General features: G+C 40.1%; 1 protein-coding gene across 9 annotated transcripts in view; it reads right to left on the bottom strand.

The window, feature by feature from the left end:
* Nucleotides 1-299: 299 nt before the first annotated feature.
* The window catches only part of LOC126399873 (calcium-activated potassium channel subunit alpha-1), a 150164-nt gene continuing 135680 nt past the window's right edge, over nt 300-14783 (bottom strand). For 5 of the 9 annotated variants that reach the window (XM_050060190.1, XM_050060185.1, XM_050060187.1 and 2 more), the window contains 4 exons: nt 13208-13402; nt 11026-11144; nt 10697-10918; nt 300-2579 (listed from right to left, as the gene is read on the bottom strand). In XM_050060190.1, coding sequence (XP_049916147.1) covers nt 2558-2579; nt 10697-10918; nt 11026-11144; nt 13208-13402 — 558 coding nt within the window. In that variant the 3' untranslated portion in view covers nt 300-2557. Of the gene's footprint in view, nt 2580-5276; nt 5306-7510; nt 7513-10696; nt 10919-11025; nt 11145-13207; nt 13403-14783 lie in introns of all 9 variants that reach the window. The other 4 variants (XM_050060192.1, XM_050060189.1, XM_050060194.1 and 1 more) reach the window with 2 other exon arrangements.

Below are 14783 nucleotides of genomic sequence, written 5' to 3'. Positions count from 1 at the left end.
CTTCTCCATCCCCAAGGTGAGAATGTGGAGAGCGTTTTTATCAGCCATTATCCAGAGGGTGCACCGAGGTGTCCAGTGTCACATGATCAGTCTGGAAATCACAGAGTACTTCATGTCATCATCAAAGAAGAAGGCTGCATATATACATAGTCTCTCTTTGATATTTAGACGTGTAAAATATGTTTTAGTAACATTTTCTGTGCTGAGCCTCATGTCCAAACATTCAGGTACATCAGCTTCCTAGAAACATCTGAGAAAATAAATCCCACAACATCATGTAGAACACAATACATCAGCTTTTAATTTGTGAAAATACAAAATGAAATCATGTACAATTTATGTACAAGCCTATTTGTACAAGACAATAAACTGTATTAATTATTGGGTATTATGACATAGTCAGAAATATCAACTTAGCACTGTCATTGTATCCACAAGTCAATGTGCTAAAAAGAAATTCACAGAAATAATACAAACTAGACTGCAATGCTGAATGTCTCTCAACCCCACAGGTACTGTCAAACAAGAACACACTAGAAAGAAATATTTTACATTAAGCTTTACAGATTTCTTTGAAGAGTACATAAAATGAATCAGGCTCTGCTGTTGACGATGGATCAATGAAAAATAGTTTTAAGACTTCAAATTATTTACTACAGTTCTAGTTATCTCCAGGGAAGTACCACCTCATATCAAGAAATAAAAAGACTTGTTTTAAAAAGAATGGTCTTTGAGCAAAGAGGAAAGTACATTTCTCAGTCTCACAGCAAAAGCAAACTTGCTTAAATTCAGCTAAACTAGAAGCCTCTTTTCGCAGCAGTGGGTCTTCTGGAGTCCTCCGTTGGCTTCAGCACTGCCTGGCACATTACTGGCACTGAGGGTTGGATGGTTTGGATGTTCTCTGTGCCAGTAAAAATGTCACAACCTCTCTCTGTTCACATTCAACATGAGTCCTCTGTGGAATAAGCTTGCGTCGTTGTTTCTTTTAACTTTTTTTCCCCCTTTATTGATTGTGAAGTAAAGTGACAACAGTGCCAATATAGTTTGTAATTTAAATAAGACAAGACAAGATTAATAAACCACACTTAACTCTGCGTTCTGGACTCATGCATGTACAAAACGAAACAAATGATCTGTGCTTCATTGGATGTGTTTGTTTTATGAATTCGTCAGATATGTAATGGACAGAAAATAATCTATCCGAACACTTAAATAGCCAAAATAACTTTTTTATGATAGAGCTGTTTATTGTGTATCTACAAAAAAACCATGTCTGATTATGGCATTAAGATTGGTCATGGAGTACATGTAAGTGCGTAATGGCCTCCAAGACAATCCTGTGTCAGGCAGTGCTTACAGCCAAAGGAGGACTTACATATGCCCACTTTATGCGATATGTGGCTTTTACATTCAACTATAGACTTATCATAATGAGCCATGCTATACCACAGCATTTAGCTTTGCTGTTTATTGTGTCTTAAGTAAATGAGTATCTCTGATATCATGAACTGTGTGAGACTTTTGGATATATTCTAATGTCAACAACAAAACAGCTCTATCATATTTGGCTATTTAAAAAAAAAAAAAAAAGAACAGAAGAAAAGAATAATATTCCTTACATTTTACCCCTGGAGAAATTCTGCAGTTACTTAAAAGCTTTACTTAATACGATTTCTGGGGTTTTGGACATTGCAACCATACAGCAACATTAAAACAGTTATAACAAACGACTCAAAAAGGCAAAGATAAGACAAATATAAATGGATAGAGATAAGGCTGGAGCCAAATGCCATTTACACATGGACGCTGGCCGTCTTAACTGTCACAAATGTTGTGAATTAGCTCCAAATGGCAAAGGAATCACTGAGAGTCAGTCACTAACAATGCCATTGTGGTGGGATCGCAGCTGGATGTAAAATACACATTTTAACATACTGTACAGAGTAACTCTGCAACACTGGGTAAAGTAAATGCAGTAGTAGTAGTAGTAGTAGTAGTAGTTGTTCATCAACAGCTAAAAAGGCAACTTTTACAATTGCAAAACTTGATCCAGTTATAGTAATCACCTCTTTTTAGTAGCGGTAGTCTTTTTTTTAAATTGCCGTTCTCCTTCAAGTGACCCTCATTCCCCAAAATGGAACAAAAAAGTCATGGAGTCTGGTCACAACTAAAGATTCGCTGTGCAAACTAATAGTTGAGTGGCTGCAACATTTGACTGTGATTGTCTTCATGTATTTTACATGTATGATCCTAAATCTGCCTGTAAGGTAAGCGTGCTGCAGAGGTGAATGAGGAAAGCAGTTTGTGTCCGTCTCATCTCATGTCGATTGATTTATGTTTGCAGATGAGAAGATAACCCAAATCCCAGTCTGACACCTACACGATGAGTCTTCTGGGAGCGTCCAGGTGTCAGCGCGGGTCCGGAGCTCAGCACTCGTCTTCTGCTTCTCTGATGGGTGGGATCAAGCTGCTTGTGGATTTACACTGACTGACTTGGTTGATGGCAAGCGTATTCACAGGCTTGATCTGTATGGTCCTCAGGTGGGTATTCTCTGGCTCATCTGTAAACCATGTCTTTTCTGAGAAGGAGCCAAAATCATATAGAGACAAAGAGGAGGGACATCAGACAGTTAATGCTACAGGAACGTTAATCACAGTTTCAGTGTTTGTTTTTCAAGTGCACACAGAACATAGGGAGGACATTGTATATTTAAAAAAAATACTCCTTTAAATGATTTCATGGAAAGAAATTCTGACATGATTAAAAAAAATCCCCAAGATAATTTTTTTTTTTTTATAATGGCAGGTAAGTGTCGTTCAGTGTCCCAGTTTTAACCTTATAGGTTACTCACCTCATTGCCAAAAATGCTTCATTTATATAAACCATACTGTCACTGAAGCATGCTGTTTTGTTGGGTTAGCCAACTCATTCTCACTCCCAACTCGTCAAATAGCAACGCTTGATCTGTGGCTCCAGTGTCAGTTTTTAGAAGCTCAGGGACAGCGTGTACGTCTACACTTCTTACATGCATTATGTCGCTTCAAAATAAACTTCATTTCTAGGTTAGGCTAAGAAAAAACACCAAAGTTTGGCTTAAAATAGGTATGTCTGTAATGTAACGTCATGTCACTAGCGTAGGATGCGACACATACTCGCACACTGCCTTATTAAAATAACTCAATTGACTTTGGGTTTGATACAGGGGTGAGTGCTGCCGGAGAGCACTGGAACAAAGCTCCGCCACTTTTCTCCAAGTGGGGAAAATAAGTATTTGCAGTTTGGACAATTCTATTGAAATTCATTTACATTTTTTTTTGTTTTTTTTAATCGCTTGAAGATCCAATCATCACTAAAGTTTTTGTCATGCAAGAGAGACAATGAAAACAAATGGAATAGTCAAAGTTGTCATATAGGCAGTTAAGTCATGTTTATTAATTCATAACGGCAACTCATGTATTGAGTAACATGCAAGAAGACATTCCACCTTAAAATTCATCAGCAACTGTCTGCGGTAGCCTCTCAACAGCATGGTAAATTGAATCATATTTTTCTCAGTCTGTAGTTAGCTGTAACTGGTAAAAATGAAGGGCAGCCAAACATCATTTTATTGTTATATTTGACTAATATAGGTAAAATTGCCACTGTAAATGGCACGAGTTTCACAACAAAACAAGAAAACGCATCGGAATCAGGTTTCTGTGCGCAACGTTTGTTTTCGTATGATGCATTTACAAAAAAACCAACTGTGTGTGAAGGCCGTAAGAACAGTAGTTACACTGCCTAACTTTTGCAAGGAGCCACAACTTATCCATACATGTCATAGGTGCGCTTTTGTACTTAAACAAATAGCAATCATAAGTGCTATATTGTAGGCAACTGGACTTGCTTGCGTTTCTTGAAAACGTTTCATGCCCCATCCAAGAAGTTTCTTCAGTTCTAAATGACTGGTGCAGAGTCGCAGGCTTTAAACTCTGTGTGGGTGTGAACCCTTACAGAGTCGTTGGGGTCACATGTGAGCTCTTAGCTTCAGAGTTATTAAGGTCACATGGGAGTCGTTGACCTGCCCTGCCATCATATGTGTCGTTAGGGTCAGATGGGACCAGATGTAAATGGGTGTGAGGTCGTCTAGGGAGGGAACCCAAGACTGCATTGTAGGTGGGTGATCAGTCGTGTCATAGGCCACCTCCTCTGTTTAAAGATGGTCGTACCAGTTTGACGTAGATGGCCTCTTTCAGGCCTCTACCAAACCATCTTTCTTCTCTGGCCAAGATGAGCACATTGTTGTCCTTGAAAGAGTGTCCCTTCTCCTTTAGATGTAAATGTAGATGACTTTTACATGTAAAAGTCTTGGATGAGAGGCGAAACGTCTTCAAGAAACGCAAGCAAGTCCAGTTGCCTACGATATAGCACTTATGATTACCATGAGCTGGATGACTGAGAATCTCCACCGACATGTTGCTAAACAAATAGCACTTTACCCCTTGTTTTACACTGGACACAAACAGCAGCCTCCTGAGTAAAAGTCTGAAATGTATTTGACCCATCCACCTCACCTCCCACCCACTTTATGTGGACTTTCTCGCACATTATACAATGTAAGTTGCTCGGAGTGTCAAAAAAATGCCACTGTCAGCTGTGTCTCATACTGTCACTGAAGGGTGCCTTGTTGCGCCGGTATCTGACACAGAGGGCCACTGATCGAGTGTCAGAATTTGACTAGTTGGGAGTGAGACGGGGTTGGGTCAGCAGACATGCAGGTCACCAGTTAAAACAATCTGTTTTCATACTTCATCATACCAAATTAGAAGTTAATAGTTTCAAGGGTTTTATCTTTTTGAGGGGCTTCAGGCTTGTGGCTTGATGCAACTTTCTTTTCTTATAGGAGAAAATGGATAGTATGGCATAACGTATCGCTGGTGATTCATCCACTTGGCAATGCCCAACAGTCATGCATTTTCATCAACATGACTTAAGGCAGTTCTGCTGCAGTACATTAACACATATGCCAGGAGATACACGTTGCCAATAATACAACATCAAACACCACTTGATACAGAATAAAGTGAAGTAGCATCAAACCATTCAGTTGCAATCACACATTCTACAGTCAGACCTACAGCAAGATGTACTGCACAGGTCATAACCATGCCGTCCTGATGCAGTCGTTTGGAAACACTAAACTACTTGGCTTTCATTCAGAGGGCAAAATGTCGGCAAGGACATGACCGTGTTCAATGCATTATTTAACATCATGCATAATCATTCACTTCCATACCTTGGCCCACTCTACTCATCCTTGTTGCACTTTGAGAAAAAGAAAGTAGTACACTAAATGTAAGCTAAATGGGAAATTCTAGGATGACCATTAATAACAGAGACTGCACAGCATAATGATCAGAGGTATAGAAACAGCAGATGCTCTCATTACACATGGATGTGGGGTAGGTTAAACAGAAGGGGGGGGGGGGGACCAACAGCTCAACGAAAAATAATGAAAAACAGAACATGTATCATGTCAGAAAATCTTTTAGTGCCATTACTGTGCATCGAGCCACTGTAGCAGGTGTCAAGCAGCCATGTTGTATCCATGCCTGTTGCCAAAGCAATTGGAGGGATGTCGTCCATGTTTTAGATGTAATCAAGAACTCCAGTGAGCAGCATGCAGCTAACCAACCAAGTGTGTTGCATAATTTGATCAGCACAAACAAGCAACTTCATGTAGAAATAAACGTACTTCTGTAACATTTGCAACGTATATGTATGTGCAGCTGAACATGTTTTCATTTCATAGAGGAACAAATTACTAACCATAGCAAGCTTGAAGTGTTCACTCAGCAGCTGTGAAAATGTAATGTGCTCGTTCATTTTTTTGAATGAACAATCAAAGAATATTTGAATATTTTGTCATAGCAACAATATTTTAGAAAGTACCTGGAGAATGCATACCTCCACAGATTCTGTGAAATCCTCGTAATGTGTCAGTAGTAGAAACCGTTTAGTATTTGTAATCAAAATACAGACAGAGATTAACAATAATACTTAATAACAATAGCAGTCACATTTTTTTACTGCATGGGAAAATGAAATGGCCATATAATTTAATCATGTTCCTACACTTCCAACCATAGTCAAAATGCTCTCTTTTTCTGGAGTTACCCAAGATTAGAGGTGCCAGGTGGGTTTGGGAATACTCATGAACCTCTATGAGAACTGCTGTGTTGTAATTTTGTCCATCAGTGAAAGGGTTGCCTCCATATGACTGCGTTCAAAGATAAAAACTCAGGCTTCTCTTTGTGTGTTTGTCTGTACAGAAAACAGAAGTTTGGAATTTCTAGCCTTTTTGGAGTCTCTGGTTCGGGTGCTATAGATGCCACCAACTGAAGATCATATTTTTGCTGGAGGACTTCACAGCTGAGGTAAGAAACCTAGAGGTGGTTATTGGGAACGTCCAAACCCAGGTAGTACTTTGTTGTTGAACTTCTGTGCTTGTCATAAACAGTCCTTCACAAAACTTGTAAGTGGTGGGCACATGGTTCCAAAACATCTTAGACGAAAGATAGATGATCAACTTTAAAGCCGTATTATCCAGTTGGGTGCTGTATGTCTTAGACGCTGAGGTGGAGAGAGAAGCCGAGCTGTCACTTGGTCACTAGCTGGTGGTGAGGGTTGTGAAGTGGAGGTTGGGAGCTGCCAGAAACAGCTGGTAAACCTGTTCCAGAGTAATGGTGAACTTTGTATGCCAGGCTTTAGTTCCTTTCCACACAGTCTGAATAGAAAAATGTTTCCTCCATCCTGTGGGAGGTTGAAGGCCATGTCCAAAGCCTCAGTTGCAAAAACGTCTCTCTTTAGAGTCATGGCTAGAATATCATTGGTGCTTAAAAAGTATTCAAAGTTGATTAGTCAATTTTGTGACAATAAAGGCCCCTAAAAAGGATTGGAGAGTTTTGACTGCCATTTTATGAGGTATTAAATTTTGTAGCATGTTTTAAATATATATTTTCTTAAGAGGTTTTATGCTAAAGTTTGTGTGAATCTAATCATTGCATAGGACAGAGTGGGATTTTCTTTTTTTAATGACATACTACTGTGACATACTATAGTATGACTTTTCAAAAGTATTTTTATGACATTTTTAAGACATTCTTAATAGTATACTATAATTTGACTTTTTTATGGTATACTATACTAAGATTTTTTTATGACATTCTATACTTTGACAAGAGATTTCACATTTTGAAGGTCGGTGTCTAAAAGAAAGAGTGAAATCCTCTAAGAAACAAAGTGAAACTGTGTGATCCAATTGCTCTGCATGTTAGACGAATGCTTGGAGTGACTGAGGTCATGGGTTTGATCCTTATCAAGGGCAAGTGAAGTTTGCAGGCCAGTTTCCATTCAGAGAAAATATTTCAGTGTGAGGGTTCTTGGTGATGTGTTGGGGTTGTCTGTGGAAATAAGTTGCCAGTGGCCCAGAGTCCTGCCTGTTGCTGGTGGATGAAGCATTCCAAACACTCCTGCTGTAGCAGGGTCAGGGGGGGCTATGTCTTTTATGACGTACTCCACGATATTTTTTTCATGACATTTTGTAACATTTTTTATGATGTGCTATTCAATTGCCATTTAGCATAATGAGAACTTATGTACGACTTTGAATGCAGGACTGCTACTTGTAAGTTGTAGCACGGAATTTTTAAACTGCTGTATCAGTAGTTTTACTCAAAGATTGGAGTACTTGTTCTATCACTGGTAAATTCCAGTGTTTGAATTACACACTAGCTTTTGGGGGAGCCCTGTTTTTTAGGGGTGGGTAGTACTCTACAGTACACATGCTCGCACATGCATGAACAAGCTCATCTACGTTGGGAAGCATGACATGGGAACTTAACTTGGGTGTTAAGGAGCTGCAGTGTTTATTCATGGACAAACTGAAATCTACACTGTACATTTACTACCAATTACAACTTAACTGCCAATTTCTCAAATCACCAGTCACCATCACTCACGCTTGACTGGCACACACTTGCTGTGCCATGGGCTATTCCCTCAGACGAAATTGACATGAGGTAGTGAAGTCAATACAGTACACTTATTATTGGTTAGAGTTCAGTGAATTTCAACTGTCAATTAACATATATACGTTTTACGGCCAATGGTGTTGCTTTTATACAGCACTTACAGCATGTCTTGCTGCTCAGCCTTTTCTCTGTCCACCAAAATGGCAGATGGCCTGACTTAAACACACCACTGCCAAGAATTTATCCACATTTGGCAGTTAGCTGGTGCTAAATTCAGACCCTTGCTGTGTCTGAATTTCGATCATAAGTTCAGCTTGTTCTGCACTAGGCTCGGCCAAGGATCAGGCATGCTATGAATTTTGTTTGTGGTTTTCATGGAAATACAGGTGCAGCTGAGGAATGGAGATCTTCCTGTGCACTGAATTCAGGGCTAAGCATCTGCCTTTTTGCTGATGATGCAGTTCTGTTTGCTTCTCTGAACCATGACCTTCAGGACACACTGGGGCAGTGAAATCGTGTGGTTGCTTATTATCCAGTCCTTAGTAAAGATATAATTACTGGTAGTCCACCAAATAAGAATAACCATGTTGTTAGATAGCCAAAGTGTCACTGAAATAGCTTGACAACAAGTTTAACAAATGCAAAATAACACTGAAATGTGACATTCACTTGTAAACACAATGTAATCATAACGGTTGTGTAACTTTATTAATAACTGTGACATTTTCTACTTGCAAATATCTTGACATGATTAATACTCCATGGCAGCAAATAACATTTAAGTGTAGCATCTGAATGTTAATGGAAATCAAAAGGCATTAAGAGGAGATGATGTTCAGTATTTCATAGACATACTGTGAACTTTTAAAAGACATATAATTTAAAGTGCAGTTCAAGTACAATGAGGTTCAGCTTTAATTTAAACAAAACAAACAAGTTTCATCGGAGTAAAACTTGGAATGTTATAAGATGGATACACTCACTGACCTTCATCACAGAGGTGACAGTTATTAACACACACAAGAGAGCACAGTCTTTAGTAAAACTTAAGGTCTGGAAATGTTTGCCAATTCCTACTCTGAGGGTACATATCCTGTTGGCCAAAATCCTCCACATAAAAATACTTTTGCTTTCAGGGCCCTTCACATTTTAAAGAAGACGATACCATCTCAAACTGGGAGAGTTTTCTTGTTGGGAGTTAGCCCTGTTTGTGCAGGTAAGAGCACTGAAGGAGAATCAGCACTAACATTTAAGCCTGTCACGATAATTACATTCTCAAGTCATCGTACGATATACAGACATGACCTCGATATTGCCCATTGAGTGTCCAGACATCTTTGTTTGGATAAAAATGTGACATTTTAGCCAACATGGTGTCAGAATTAACAGCAGGGTTACCCAAACATTACTCTGACACAGCGAGTCTCTCTTTTCTCCAAACCCACTTACTTGCGCAAGTTCGAAGAAAAATAAGACGACACAGTGTAGCTTAGCGTCAGCCTGCAGCTGCACTCTTGAGGTGGAAGAGGCACAGAACTGACAGCTGTTAGCTTGCGTAACCCTGGCAGCAAGTCAAAAAGTCTGTCGTTTGTAGTTTTACCCTCCAACAATTTCATCCACCACCCCATAAAACCACAAACCAACCGCTGGGCTCACAGGCTATCAATCCCTGGCAGCACACCAGTGATACTATGGAGGTGACTGCGTTGTTTCTGAAGCTTTGCTAAGCTTGCCTATTAGCCGCGAGAGGCATCACTTGTTTTTGTAAAGTCTGAAACTGAGTAAATCTGGGCTACTTCAATAAATGTAGTGCAATCTCATATAGTACTTTGTTGGGTATATTAACAAGTGTTAAAATTCCATTTCCTATGTCTGAATATTCTTAATAACTAAAAGTTCATCTAACTCAAATGACAATAATATAATTTATCGCAATTATTTTTGAGACATGTATCGTCCATCAAAAGTAGTTATCGTGACAGGCCTGCTGACATTTTTAAGAATGAAAAACTAAACTAGGTAAATCTGAATAAAACAAATTATCATTTACAATATATTCAATAAAACATGGATCATAACACCAACAGAATTTAGCCTGGATGTAAAAACAATCCACAAAGCCCTTTGGTTAGGTGTCTCAAAGTTCACTAAAAACAAAATGTTCCATCTTGCTTTTGACTGCAAAGGGGTTTTGGATAGATGTCTAAAATAAAACTTAACAAATATGTTACATCATGACAAAATGTCAAGGAAAGAAAAAAAAAAACATTATCCAGCTACTAAAGAGTGACAGATTTACTTACAGCCCTGGTAAAAGTTTACTGTAGTCCTTGGCATAAAAAATGTACAAGTATGGAAAGACTGAGAACCACAGTAACAACCAATGGATGGAAAGAATCTTCAAAAAAGCTTACTGTTTGGCTGCCCCCAGGAAACACAGAAGCCCTTTGTGGTTGCCCACTTTCCCCTATGCCATGGGGCACACCACACTGTTCTGTACTGCATGGGGTTGTTGAATGCAAGACATACAAGAAACACACACATACACACTCCAAGACAAACATACACACATCGACACCCAGACACATTACAGTCTGTTTGCAAAAGGACACACAGGACAGTAACTGTTGGCAGGCACTGTTCACGGACATAGACAGTCAGAGAGCTTTAGAGGGGCACATACTTTTGTTTGTCTCGTGAGTCCCTGCTTTTGGCGCGGTTGGTGCGGTTGGTGGTTGGGATAGAGTGGACGGAGGAGCTCTTTTTGCTGGAGGAATGGGACGAATGGGAAGAGTGGGAGAGGCTGGTTCGAGACTGGCCCGCATTGTGGTCAAACTGCATCAGGCAGAATATCAGGTCTGAGGGCACCAGCTCAAACGCATATGGTGGATTGGTTATGACGTACCTAGAGAAGAGAGGGAAGGCCAGTTATAAATTTCAGTATAGGTTTGAACAAAGGCTTTTTTGTGACTGTTGTTACTAAATACAAGGACACATTAGGTCCGTACTCACCGTTTGGTACATTGGCTTTGTGCGTTTAGATGTGCGTCTCGTAACCGATAGATGCCAAAGCACAACATGTTGTATGTTTTCAGGGCTTTACAAAACAGGTCACCATAACAGCCACCATCCTGCAAGACAGTGACAAAAAACATAAAGATACATCGTACGAATCCTTAACATTGACTAAATACACCTCTAACATAAAAAATGAGTCCCGAACTGATCATTGTTTAACTGGTACCTGTCATTGTAAGCCATGTGCAAACTCTTCTGATATTCTAAAGGCTTGCGCGCACTAGCATTCAAAACATTAAAAAATTCTGCAATCAGCTGATTCACTCACTGGGCAAAGAGAAATCCGTGTTATAGCCAAAATACGTGGGGCAGAGTATTTTTTATTTTTACCAGCTACATACATTTATTTTTTTTAAAGATATTTCTTAGGGCTTTTTTGCCTTTAATTGACCTCTCACTAAGCCCCACCCCTTGTGATGGTTTGACAAGCTTTCGTTCAGTAGGCTATATCTTAAGTAGCTAGCTAGCTAACCCTGAACTTAACAGGGTTTGATTTTGGTTTTGGAACATAGAAGAAATGTATATCTTTTTCGAACCTCTCCAGGTAACGAGTATTATTGGCCAGAATCGAGCCCACGCCTGCTGCGGCATGGACAGAGCCTTTGTACATGAGGTGCCTACTTTACCAGGTGAGCTAATGGGTGCCGCAACATAGAATGTGTCTTTGTAGTTCGTGGTTGTGTGCCAGCTTACCAGTGTGGGGTGAAACCTGTTACTGTAAACACATTACCTTTGTCAGTAATGCAGTAATGTTACACTTTACTGTTCTTAATTTGATAATCACATTAAAGTTACTAATCAATTTTGTTGTTACTTGCATTACATAAGTTCTTCAATTATCTGCATAATGAGCAAATAGAAAAAATAATCAAATATGCTGACAACAGCAATGCCGTGTCTGAAAAATGATTTGAGGATCTCCTCCTCATGAAGTACAGTAACCACTGTTTTAGTAAAAATGCGTCAAATACGATGGACTAGTCTACTATAAAGATATGGTTTGACGTGCAAGCGACTCAAGTGAGTTTGTCTGGCCTGTTAAATGCAGTTCATATGCCATTTAAACGTATTTTTTTCTGTCATCATCTGGTGGTGTTAGGAAGACTCATCTCATATACCTTATTAGGGCCCACTGATATATTTTTCAGCCAAAACATTAAAACCACAGGCTGGTGAAGTGAATGACATTGAGCATTTTGTTACACTGCTGGGAAACCTTGGGTCCTGATATTTATGTGGATGCCACTTGGCACGCTCCACTAAACTAAACACCACTGCAGATCAAGTACCCCCCCCCCCCAATGGCAGCAGCACTCCCCAATGGCCTGAGGAATGTGACAAAAACTCAAGGCATCTACCTGGCCTCCAAATCCCTAAGATCCCATTCTGAAGAAGTATTTGTGGGTGCGCTGGTACCCCAATGCACAGTGGGACCTCCTTGGGTCAGACTTGGCTCTGACCTGTCAAGGCATGAACACAGGACCGCTGGGGGTAATCTGTGGTGTCTGGCACCAGGGCGCTGGCGTTGGGGTACAAGCACATCCCACTGATGCTTGATCAGCCAGTTGTTTTAATGTTTTAGCTGGTCAGTGTTCTTGAATAAACTGCATTACCTAAATACAGAAAGTTAGCTAGCTTGATTAGCTTTGTTTACCTCTTTAATAATCCTGAGAACAAGCTGCCAGAGTGTTGAGGAGTTATCAGCTTAACATATAACAGTGCTCTGAACTCTGGAGCTCACGTTACGCATATATATTTACAACATTCCTGTTTACATTTCAGTTTATTCATTTTGCAATTACTGTCCACCACAAATATGTATAATTTACCTTAAAAAAAAAAATCCTTTTTTCAGTTTTAAATTGTACAAAATGTATCTCTATGGTCATAATGTATGAATATGATAAACTTATTTGAGGATGACTGGATTGGATTAAAACTCTGGGTTTCGCTGTCACAGAACGCACCTATTTTTGGACATACAATCCCTGTTACTCATCTCAGCTCTGAATCACAGCCGCCCCTGTTAGTCTGAATCTTTTCACCGAAGTCGGCTCCCACAACACAAGCAGACAAAGATGTGCTTAGCCCTTGGGTGACAAGACCAGTCACTTACCCCGAGGTCGGCGAAGGGCCCGTCGTACAAGGCCAGCTGTGCCACGCGACACCTGTCCCTGTTCGCCAGTGTCTGTGGCGTGCTGTAGCCGCCCCGTAATGCATTCTCCTCTGCCAGCAGCCCCTCCAGCTCCGGCGTCGCCCCGCCTGTTACCAACGTCCGGATCAAGGTGAGGATATTATCATTGAAGTATGTCTAAAGGAATGAAGGTAGAGAGGGGGTGAGTCCTTCAGCAAACGCCACTAAAGTCACAACTGAAGCTTCTCAAAGTGCCAGCCGGGCCGAACAGTGCTATCTAACCCTGCCCTGTTGTGTCACATTGCTCTGCACACTGGGAGAAAAGACAGGAGAATCCAATTACTGCAGGTTAGTCTCATTCCCATCAGACACAGGAAGTCCATGTACACACTCATGCTGTCCAGGCATTTCTTACAGCTAAATAATTATGTGAAAAAGTCAGTTTTACAAACTGCATGTTCAGCCTACACATTCCTCAGTGGCGTTACTATCTTTATAATTCCAACCAGTTACTGCTTTGTTGATTTTAACAAGGGCAAATGTCTGCACCGCAGTCTCTTGTCTCCCCCTGCTTGTACAGCACAGTGACATCTCCCTCAGCTGCTGACAGCACTATTGACTGAGATGATGGATGAGGGCTGTCCATTAGGTAGCATTACCTTTGTCTACACTGAGGCGCACTTGAAGGCAGCTTTGTTCTAACCTCAGTCAAACTGAAAGGCAGACTAGTGAAGCCATCATACCTAGAACAAGTTCCAGTCTTGTCAGCTATTGTTTTAACATGAGCAGAGAGTTCCTACACTTTTGGGGAGGCTGATATCAAAACTCAAGATTTCTTTGCATATATCAGATCACTGACAGATATTACAGACTGTTTCACTGCACTAAAACCTCTGGGTTCCTATGCAGTATGGAGAAGTACAGAATTTGATTTTCGCATTTTCCAGGTCTGGGTTAGTATGTAAAAATATTTGTGTTTTCGAAAATATAAAATTCTGAATTTCTAAAAATAAACTGATCATACAAGCAGATTGTTGTGTTTGGAGCAGCCAGTGCAGCCAAAATGTTTACCACTGTGAGAGAGTTGGGCCTGAGCGAACATGATGTGGTTGAAAGCAAGACAAAATGTAGTTTGCGTTCATTCACACCTGAACTTAAACTCCCACTGTATGCCCATATGCAGAGCTGCCTCTACACCTGTACGTCACAGCCTGCAAAACTGCTCCACTCCAGTGTGTAATACCTCAAATCCAGACGTCAACGACCAAATTAGTTTCAAATAAATGCAGTAATATATGCATGGCATTACAAATAGTGATGTACAGTGGTGTGAAAAAGTGTTTGCCCCCTTCCTGATTTCTTACTTTTTTGCGTGTTTTCCGCACTTAAATGTTTCAGATCATCAAACAAATTTAAACATTAGTCAAAGATAACACAAGTAAACACAAAATGAAGTTTTTAAATGAAGGGTTTTATTAATGAGGAAGAAAAAAATCCAAAGCTGCATGGCCCTGTGTGAAAAAGTGTTTGCCCCCTAAACCTAATAACTGGTTGGGCC

The sequence above is a fragment of the Epinephelus moara genome, chromosome 13 (assembly GCF_006386435.1).
Source record: "Epinephelus moara isolate mb chromosome 13, YSFRI_EMoa_1.0, whole genome shotgun sequence".
In the NCBI taxonomy this organism is placed as follows: domain Eukaryota; kingdom Metazoa; phylum Chordata; class Actinopteri; order Perciformes; family Serranidae; genus Epinephelus; species Epinephelus moara.
Note: the sequence above shows the minus strand (reverse complement) of the source record. Positions and strands in the feature narration are given on the sequence as shown.